Consider the following 10417-nt stretch of genomic DNA (forward strand, 5'->3'; position numbering starts at 1 on the left):
AGAATAATAATCTGAGTCTGTCAGCGGCAACAACACAACTTTTAGTGGACGCTGGCTGACAGTTAATGTTACGTTGCAGCTTGTTTTCTTGTCTAATACTGGAGCAATTTCAAAAAATGTTGTTTCCATCAGTCGTTTCAGACACAAAAGCATGAAAGAATCCAGGTAGAAAAACATTGTTGCAATAGACATTAATTCATGTTGCTTTTATAAAGCGGGTGTTTACTCAGCTGTGAAGAGTGAGCGTCTCACTCCCAAAACGGGCCCCGTGTTCCTGATTGTCAAGATAAAAAAAAACAACAACAAACAAAAAAAAACATCCCAATACACAGTTGCCCGAGCTTCTTAGAAAACAATAAATAATCCCTTCTCAGCTTCATTACGCTAATCAAACTGGAAGAAGAAGAAAAGGAATATGTCGTCCGATAACAACGGCGAAGGAGTCGCAGTCACGCCTGATGGCGCTGTGTCTTTAAATCTCTGTAACCGAGGGCAACAACTTTAAATAACGAGTTCTTTGAAAGCTCCAGTGAGGTGTGACGGTGCCGTCGTCCCGTCATTAAAACTGCTTTTTGGTGTCGTTCTGAGATGGACCTGTGACACACAAAAACAGTTCAACGTTAATAATAATAATAAATACTTTATTAATCCTACAATTACAATTTTCACTCAGTAACTATACATGTACTAATGGAGAGATGTCAGAGTGGGGGGGGGGGATTCGGTGCCTTGCTCAAGAGGTGGGTCCACCTCTCCAGCTACCACCATACTCTGGTCCGTACGGGGACTTGAACCAGCAACCCTCTGATTCCCAACCCGACCCCCCACTGACTGAGCTACTGCCCTAACCCGAGTTACACAACAGCACACGGTTGGTTTCTATGACGAAACACAATCAACACCAACAACCATCGTTATTATTGTTCAAAGCATTAAAACACGCATTTGTTTAGTTGCATTTCCTCTCCCTGCTCTCCTCTGTCTCTCCACACACAAACCACACAACCACACACAAACAAACCACACACACACCACACAAACCACAACACCACACCAGACAGACAGACAGACAGACAGACAGACAGACAGACACACACACACACACGACAGACAGACAGAACAACCACACAACACACACAAAGACAGACAGACAGACACAGACAGACACACACACACACACACAGACAGACACACCAAACCACCCACACAGAAGACACACACCACACACAGACAGAAACACCACACACACACACACACACCAACACACACACACACACACACACAACCACACACAGACCACACACACACGCACACACGACAGACACACACACACACACACAGACAACACACACAAACCACACACACAGACAGACACACACCACGCACACAGACAGACACACACAGCACACAGACAGACAGACAGACAGACACACACAGACAGACAGACAGACAGACAGACACACACACACAGACACTGACAGACACACACGCACACTGACAGACACACAACCACACAGCTAGATTTAGCGACTTTTCAACCCCCCCCACAGCGATTTTCTCTTCAAAAGCGACTAGTGACAAATCTGGCGCCTTTCTGTAAAAAGTCCCCAGTTTTGTCCAGAGATGTCTCTCTCTCCTGTCTCTCTGAATCAATTTAAAGAGGAGCAGCCCCCCCTCCCCCTCCCCCCCCAGTCACACACACTTGTGTTGGGCTTTGCGATTTACTGGGTGTGAGATGGAGCCCTTAGTGTGTGTTTTTATTTTTCTTAAGATGGTGTAGCTTCTTCTCTGTGTTGTTGTTTTTGTCTTAGGAATTTGTCAATGTCGATGTAAACGAGGGCCCCCCCCCCCCAATGATTAGAAAGGAGCTTCATAGAAAAACAACATTTTCACTGATAAACTGAGCAGCATAGGTTTGTCACACGAAGCAGAAACAGGCAGGAAAAGGATGCATGAGGGCGAGCAGTGAGAGTCGGGGGGAAAGAAAAGAGGGAAGAGGTGAGAGCGCGGGCGGAGTAACGGACCGGGTCAGGTTGCTAGAGCAGCGCCGATCCGGAGTCGGAGTCTGAACCGTGGCCCGGCTCGCGGGAGCAGAGGGAGTCCTGAGCCTGCCGGTACTCCTGGTACTCCTGGCGCAGAGCGTTGAAGCGCTCCTCGCTGAGGGAGCGCCGGTGCTGGCAGCGAGGCGCCTGGTGGGAGACTGGTGGGCCGTCTGAGAGACCCAGGCCTGAGAGGGGGGGGGCGGGGTTGGGGGGGGGGGAGGAAATGCATGGATGGGCGCGTAATGGGACAAGCTCACAATAATCACAGCACAAGGTGAACACATGCAGCCTAAGAGGTCGTTCACACCGACATTTATTATATTTATTAAATATAAATTAACTACTGTAAAGTAGATTGTCTTCAGTACTAAATTACGTGTTGTCGGATCGGTGCATAAACTCGTACTTGCCGACACCGATACCAGCATTTTAGGTATGAATTGGTACATCTCTGATGCAAACAAGACATTTTGCGGCTCTTTCTATAAGCTTGGATCCATTATTGCCGTTTTGGTCTTCTTTTAAGATTATTTTTGGGGGCTTTACTGGGTGAGCTCGAGGATGCCCCATAAATGAACTACTGTAAAGTAGTTGTGTGTTATCAGTTCGGTGCATAAACACGAGTACTTGCCAAAACCGATCCCAGCATTTTAGGCAGTATGGGAGGCTTTTCCAGTTCAGGTATCGGTGCATCTCTTGCTGCTCTTTCTATAAGCTTGGATCCATTATTGGCAGTTTTTCCATTTTATTTATTTTTAAGATTATTTTCCCTTTATCATAGTGGATAGACATGAAAAGGGGAGAGAGATGGGGGATGACACGCAGCAAAGGGCTGCAGGTCGGACCCGAACCCGGGCCGCTGCAGGACTCAGCCCACATGGGGTGAACTCTCCTACTGGGTGAGGCGTTTTTAAAGCGGCGGCGCCTATAGCGAAGGTTTCTCGGTGAGATCGGCCCCTTAAGCTCACAACGACACATGCAACATCAAAACACCACACAGAGAACGAGAAAGTGGAAATGAAAGCTCACCTTTCTGTCGCCGGTCCTGGAGGCCAGCGGCTCGATCGTGTCGGAGGTCCGCCCCGCCTCGCCGAAAACCTGACAGATCAAACCTCGTGGCCTCCAGGACCTCCGAGTCCACACACGCATCCGCAGAGTCCCACTCATAACTCTCATCTACTGACGTGTTCCTTCTAACGAGATACACAGGACAAGTGGTCAGAGAATGGTTATCACACACAGGAAACAAAAACAAGAACCTCATTTAGGGTTGGGTGTAGAGGGTTTATAAGGTCGATACCGATACGGATATTTGGTGAGATAATAATTTGTTTTATTGTCACAATAGAACATCAAAATATATTAAAGTTCTGATAAATAAAATGTAGAAAAATACAAACTTAAGATTTGAAACTTAAACAAAAACACATTTACAAAAAAATAATAATCAGTGTTGCCAACAGGGACGTTGTAGAGCGTCCTCTGGTGGAAAGACTATGCAACACCATCACTAACCGGACGTTGTAGAGCGTCCTTGTGGACAGACTATGAACGCCATCACTAACAGGGACGTTGGAGAGCGTCCTCTGGTGGACGAATATGCAACGCCCTCACTAACGGGACGTTGTAGAGTGTCCTCGGTGGACAGACTATGCAACGCCACCACTACACGGGACTTGTAGAGCGTCCTCGGGGACCGACTATGCAACACCATCACTAACAGGGACGTTGTAGAGCGTCCTTGGTGGACAGACTATGCAACGCCATCACTAACAGGGACGTTGTAGAGCGTCTCTGGTGGACAGACTATGTAACGCATCACTAACAGGGACGTTGTAGAGCTCTCGGAGGACAGGACTATGCAACGCCATCACTAACAGGGACGTTGTAGAGCGTCCTCTGGTGGACAGACCATGCAACGCCATCACTCATAACGTGGTTTTTATTTTTTAAATATTCATTTAATTGTTATTATATATTATTCAGATATTTAAAATCGGCCATTATAAATGCCGATACCGATAGATCGGCCCGCTGAGATATCGGTCGGGCTCTAGTTGGGTGTCGAAACCTAAACAGCTGTTTTCTACCGGACCCAATGACCCGTTTCTGTGTCTCTTAAATGCCTGCGCTGCCCTCTGGTTCTGTTTCTGTGAAAAAATCGAATTAATTCTAAAAGGCACTGTCTTAAAATTATTCCTTTTTATTGCAGATTTTCCACTTCAAAGTTTTCCCTGCCATCATGAGTTTTAGGTGCAGCACCTCTAACTGCGTGTCAATCACTGCTCATGCACACGCATTCATCTCCCTCGTGTGGGGGGAGGGGCTTAGGAGACCGTTTGGGCTTCAGCAGCATGCAGGGGAGGGACTGAGAAGTTGTTAATGTTCAAAGTCCTGGATCTTTACAATCCTGCCTACAGCACCTTTAATTTGCATTTATGCCGCTTGTTCCAGACCTTTGTTGTTGCTGTTTAGGCGCCGGCACCCCAGTATCGGGATAAACCCAAACAATACCCAACCCTAATGTTATTTTGGCAATGAATAAATAAATCCCCCTGCGAGAAGACCCTCCAGTCGAGAGTTTGTTGGTTATTTTCCAGGAGTGGTGGCGTTTCACCTTTTCTGTCTCCCCTCGGGCAGCTCCGTCTCCTCCGTGGTCTCGGGGGAGCTGAGCAGCGTCGGCGTGATGGACAGGGACTGTCGGAAGAGACCGGCGCTGCCCCTCCCGCTGCTCTGACTGGCGTAACTGGCCCTCCCCCCCTCCCGGGGCTCTGCCTCCCCCCCCCTCCTCGGCAGCCTGTCTGGCGGTCGGTAGGTCTCCGCCTCTCTGGGTGGAAACGGGGCGTAGCACGGCGAGGGCCAGCTGATGCCTCGGGGCAGGTAGGACCGCGGGGGACCCCTGCCGGGGTCCATCGGTCTCACGCCTTCCCCTCTGGATCCTGGCCACTGTTGGTACTGGAGGACAGAAACAGTTATATTGTTCAGCAGCGCTGGACGAAGTATTCAGATCCTCTTCTGCAGTAAAAGTACTTATACCACGCTGTTAATATACTCGGTTACAAGTTAAAGTCCTGCAGTGAAAATGTTCCTAAAAGTCTGGAAGCATCATCGGGAAAATGTATAAAAGTACGGAAGAATCCTCCCGTTGTAAAAAGAGGAAAGGACCCAACCAGCTGTGTGTTTAATGGTCTCATCATCTCAGCTGGACCTGTAGTCCGTTATATTGTTGCTAGGTTACTTTATAAAAAAACATCAGATTTTATAAACTACATGTGTTTTGTGTGCAGGAACCTTAATTGATTTGAGTCATTTTTTATTAATTCTGTTCTTTAAATCTGCTCTGATTCCAGCTTGTTAAATGTGAATATGTTCTACTGTCTTCTCTCCTTTGGGACAGTAAACTGAATATCTTTGAGTTTTGGACAAAATTAGACATTTGAGGACGTCATCTTGGGCTTTTTGGGAAACTGGGATGCATATTTATCACATTTTATGACATTTTAGAAACAACTAATCCCTTCATCCAAACGTATTCCACAGAAAAAAAAGATGCATCCCTAAAACAAACTAAAAGCAAAATGAACAATGAAAAGTAAAAACCATAATAACCTTGACGGGGACGTATTTATGCTGAGCAGACCTCACGGCTTCGTGATAAGTAGGAGACCACCTGGAGGATTCTGGGAAAACCGCGGCTTGCCGCCGTGGATCGGCGGGCTCCAGCATCGGGGACATGGAGGTTTGTCTGGGTGGGTACATGGACTGAGTGAGATAGGGAGGACTAGCTAAAGATCTGTGTGTGTGGTGAGGCCTCTCTAAGCTCCACATGCTCGGGGGGCGTCTGAACGGGACGTACTCCCTCCAGGACGGGCCCGGCCTGGGGAGGGAAGGCGGACCGCGACCCAAACTGTAGGACTTCAGTCGGACATCTGGGTCTGGGAACTCGTCCCAGTAACATTTCTCAGAAATATACGTCCTCGGGCTCTCGAAGTGCTCCCACCGCTGCGAGCCTAAGCTGATGGATTTCTTTAAAAACGGGCGAGGCTGTCCCATACCCGAGAGCGTCCTACACGGGCCCACGCTCACGGACTTCTTCAGAAATGGCACAGGGGCTTGACAAATTCGCGACGCAATGTTATTAGTCCTTTGTCTTTTGGATTGCTCTGATAAAGACTCGCTACTGTCTACAAAACTGTGTGAGTGTTTGGACACTATGTCGGCCATTCCTCGCGCCGCACTGAACAAGGTGTGAGCCGACCTCGACCCGAGTCTGGATTCAGGTCTGTCTGCGCTTTTGTTCCCAACTCGAATCTGTGTTTTCTCATTATAGAGCTGCTTGCTAGTTTTTTCCGGACCAGGTGACAATGGTCTTGTGTCATCGGGAAATCTGACTCTGTGTGAAGAATCTCTAGCTTCCGGGTGTGTTTTACCAGCGCGAGAGCTGGCCTCTGCAGCGCCCTCGTATTGACGGTTTGGGTGCGTTTCCCTCTTATCCTGCATGTGGACCTCCCAGTTTCTAGGAACTACATCCGGCTCAACATCCGTGGATTTTACTGGCTTTAGAGCTGGACTTTGTCCAGCATTGTCTGTGACAGTAGCGTCTTCCACGGGCTCGTCGACGCTCATTTCAATGAAGCCGGGAAGACTCAGGTATTCGAGAATTGCACTTGTCTGCAGAGGGGACATTTGGGGAGATGGAGCTGCAGGCTTGGCCTTAAAGGACCCGGATATTGCGGGGACAGAACATTGGGACTGGTCACTTTCGACTTCTTCCACAAGCGTCAACGTTGAAATAGGGCTCGGGCTGTCGGAGAAGAGACATTTGTCGCTTCTCCTGGAGCGCGCTCGCACACCCTCTCTCTCGAACTCGGAGTAAAACCCTGAACTGAGTCGTTCATCTCGAGCTTGAGTATCTTTGTCTTTGGCCTTTGCCCGTACTTCATCATGTTCATAAGGTAAAGTAGGATAACTTGATGGACTGGGATCACGTGTGGCTGTGTAGTATTTTGCAGGCTGATTACACGGTGCAGAGGCTGAACTTTCAGGACCTCTGGCAGCTGAACTCCAGGGCTGAGTGCCGGCGTAAGCGTATGAATGTCTTGACCTCGAAGCAGCACCTTTGTCTTGTGCCTTATCTCTTAATCCCTGCTCAGTCACGGACTTCCTGCTTCTTTCAGGCTCTCTCGGACTCGACGACCTGGCTCTGTCTGGTGTTTTTAGACTTTGAGAGCTGACATCAGGAGAGAGCATAGGGAGTGAGGTGTTCTGTGTGACCGGAGAACGGGATGAATCAACGGCAAAGGAGATATCTGTGGTTTCCCTGCGTGTGTCCCTGGGCGATGTTGTGTCCTGTGCAGGAATGAGGCTTGTGAGTGATGTAACCGGGCTGATGTCCCACTGTACGCGAGACTTGGCGAGCCGATCCATGGGACTGCTCGTGTTCCCGAAGTAGCACGCTCTCCGATAGTCAGACACCCGATTCGTCTGCCCTGGAGTCCTGTGTTTCTGTCTGATGGTAACAACTTGTGGCTTCCATACTGGATCTTCCTCGGACTCAGGTGACTCCCTTTGAGGGCTTTTTGCTTTCTCAGACGGTTGTTCGTGACCTCGACCTCTTTGCTCGGCCGTATAGCTCTCCAGCTCCTTCTCCATTTCTTCCCTCTCCTTATGCAGTTGCACACACTTGTTAAAACTTTCCCTCTCCAGCTCGCTGTCCAGATGCGAGACAACGGTGCTGTTATTAGTCAGCTGACTCTCCATCGGCTGGTAGCCCGGTCTGTCTCTGTCTCTGTCTCTGTCTCGATCCAGCAGCTTTGTTTTCCTCCCCAAACTCGAGAAGAGATCTTCAGTGTGGCCCGGCAAGCGATACCTCCTGAGAGAATCGCTGGGTTTTTTCTCACTATTGTCTGAATAGAAGCTGGCTCTTTCCAACAGAGCCTCTGAGCACTGTTCGTCGTCAGAGTAAAAGCAGCCGTGACGGGAGAAGTTTCTCGCCATGGCGCGTACTCTCCCGGGAGAGGAAGGAGGACGGCTCAGCTCGGGGACGTCCACGGTGAGCGGAGAATCCCTCCTCTCGTCTTTCTCTGAGCTTAAGACACTCGACTTCGGAGAGTCCCTGAGTGATGTCCGGTTGCTCCCTGAGCCACTCGCCCCACCGTTGCTTCGCACGACCTCTTTTCTCAAGTTGTTGTTGTTGGAGGGACTGGAACCTTTTAGCAGCGGCTGGACAATGAAGCGTCCGTCCGGGCCTCTGGAGATGGACTCCAGAGCAGTGGGCGACGGGTCCTGGGAGCCCAGGTGACTCTCAAAGAGCGTGTAATGCGGCGGCGGGGACGAGTTGGACAGCAGTTGTTTCCTCTGGTTGTGGTATTCCCCGCGGCTGCCCTTATCGAAGGATGAGCGGTCCGACTGCGAGGAGGAGGAGTTGGAGAAGAAGGGAAGCGGCGAACACAGCTTCAGCTTGAGGACGCTGTCTGGGCTGCGAGGAGGTGAGCGAACTCTGAGAAAGACAAGAAAAATAATTAGACTACATCGAACCTTACAGTACCGCAGATTCTGACAAAACAAATAGAAGAAATTACAACTTTCAGGCGCCCACATAGCTCAGTTGGTAGAGCGGGCGCCCATAAATATAGAGCTTTACTCCTCAACGCATTGGGCCCAGGTTCGACTCCGACTTGCAGTGCTCTGCTGCATGTCTAAAACCAGCTAACTTCTCTATTGGCTGTTGAACAGGAGACGTCTCTTACGTCCTAAAACCAGCCTCTGGAGACTCCACCAGCTGACTTCTCTATTGGCTGTAGAACAGGAGACGTCTCTTACGTCCTAAAACCAGCCTCTGGAGACTCCACCAGCTGACTTCTCTATTGGCTGTTGAACAGGAGACGTCTCTTACGTCCTAAAACCAGCCTCTGGAGACTCCACCAGCTGACTTCTCTATTTGCTGTTGGACAGGAGACGTCTCTTACGTCCTAAAACCAGCCTCTGGAGACTCCACCAGCTGACTTCTCTATTGGCTGCAGAACAGGAGACGTCTCTTACGTCCTAAAACCAGCCTCTGGAGACTCCACCAGCTGACGTCTCTATTGGCTGTAGAACAGGAGACGTCTCTTACGTCCTAAAACCAGCCTTTGGAGACTCCACCAGCTGACTTCTCTATTGGCTGTTGGACAGGAGACGTCTCTTACGTCCTAAAACCAGCCTCTGGAGACTCCACCAGCTGACGTCTCTATTGGCTGTAGAACAGGAGACGTCTCTTACGTCCTAAAACCAGCCTCTGGAGACTCCACCAGCTGACGTCTCTATTGGCTGTAGAACAGGAGACGTCTCCTACGTCCTAAAACCAGCCTCTGGAGACTCCACCAGCTGAGTTGCAGCAACACCATCAGCTGTTTGAGTCCCGCTCAGACGGATCGGTGACAACGTTCTAAAATAGTATTGTCTCGTTTTTAAAATCTTTGGTCTGAACTGGGCTTTATGGACACTTACTGTGGAGAAGATGAGCTCTTCTGCAGGGCAGACGGGAGATCTAAGAAAAGGAATTATTAAAGGAATTATTAAATTGTCAAACAACACAGCACAGTTTGAATCGTCCAATCATTACAAAGTGTATTTATCATAAATTTAGAAGTAAACAATTGCACTTTCTGCACACCGACTCAACTGCACTATTTTAAATATGGATATTTATACTGTGTATATCTAGATATTCATATTTTTCCATTTTTTAGACGTTGTATATATTTTATTTATCACTCTATATGCTCTGCACACCCATATAAGCATTTATATCTATTTTTATTTATATGTCTAACATCTTGATTTTCTACGATGTATTTAATTGTTTAATTTTCTAAGTCATGAACTTTGCACGTGATTTCGTACTACAGTGTACTGTGGAATGACAACGAAGAAATCTTTAATCTTACATTAACAACAATAACCCTTTTTGTGTGAAAAAAAATGAAAACCTTTGAATCCGACGTTTTACCTTTTCTTCTGTTTTTGCGCCGACGCTCTCTCCTCTGACTCATGTAGCACGCCGTCACCAACGAGAGGATGATGGCCATGAACAGGAAGCAGACTCCTCCCAGCACTCCGGCCAGCAGCGGCTCCGGGATCAACTCCAAATAACGTGGGCGCACGGGGTAGACCTCCATCCCTGTTGGCAGACCAGAGTCAGGAGAGATGCTAAAAACAAGTTTTCAGTCGCTATTAGAGCCCGACGGATTAAGGCAGATACCGAAACGAATGTTTGGTTATTTAAAAATCTGATATTCCGATACATCGGCCGATATATACAGTATTTAAAAATAAAATTCCAGAAACGCGTAAACAGACGAAAAATACAAAATATATTAAAGTTCTGATAAATA

The 10417-nt window shown here is 48.4% G+C and overlaps 1 protein-coding gene across 2 annotated transcripts in view; it reads right to left on the minus strand.

The window, feature by feature from the left end:
- Positions 1–6: 6 nt before the first annotated feature.
- igsf9b (immunoglobulin superfamily, member 9b) overlaps positions 7–10417 on the minus strand; it is a 101907-nt gene continuing 91496 nt past the window's right edge. The window contains exons 17-23 of one of the 2 annotated variants that reach the window (XM_032511658.1): positions 10033–10203; positions 9531–9570; positions 5652–8541; positions 4660–4997; positions 3072–3235; positions 2025–2227; positions 7–594 (exon numbers count right to left, since the gene is read on the minus strand). In XM_032511658.1, coding sequence (XP_032367549.1) covers positions 2037–2227; positions 3072–3235; positions 4660–4997; positions 5652–8541; positions 9531–9570; positions 10033–10203 — 3794 coding nt within the window. In that variant the 3' untranslated portion in view covers positions 7–594; positions 2025–2036. The remainder of the gene's footprint in view (positions 595–2024; positions 2228–3071; positions 3236–4659; positions 4998–5651; positions 8542–9530; positions 9571–10032; positions 10204–10417) is intronic. The other variant, XM_032511659.1, reaches the window with a different exon arrangement.

This window comes from Etheostoma spectabile, unplaced genomic scaffold (assembly GCF_008692095.1).
Source record: "Etheostoma spectabile isolate EspeVRDwgs_2016 unplaced genomic scaffold, UIUC_Espe_1.0 scaffold431, whole genome shotgun sequence".
Classification (NCBI taxonomy): Eukaryota; Metazoa; Chordata; class Actinopteri; order Perciformes; family Percidae; genus Etheostoma; species Etheostoma spectabile.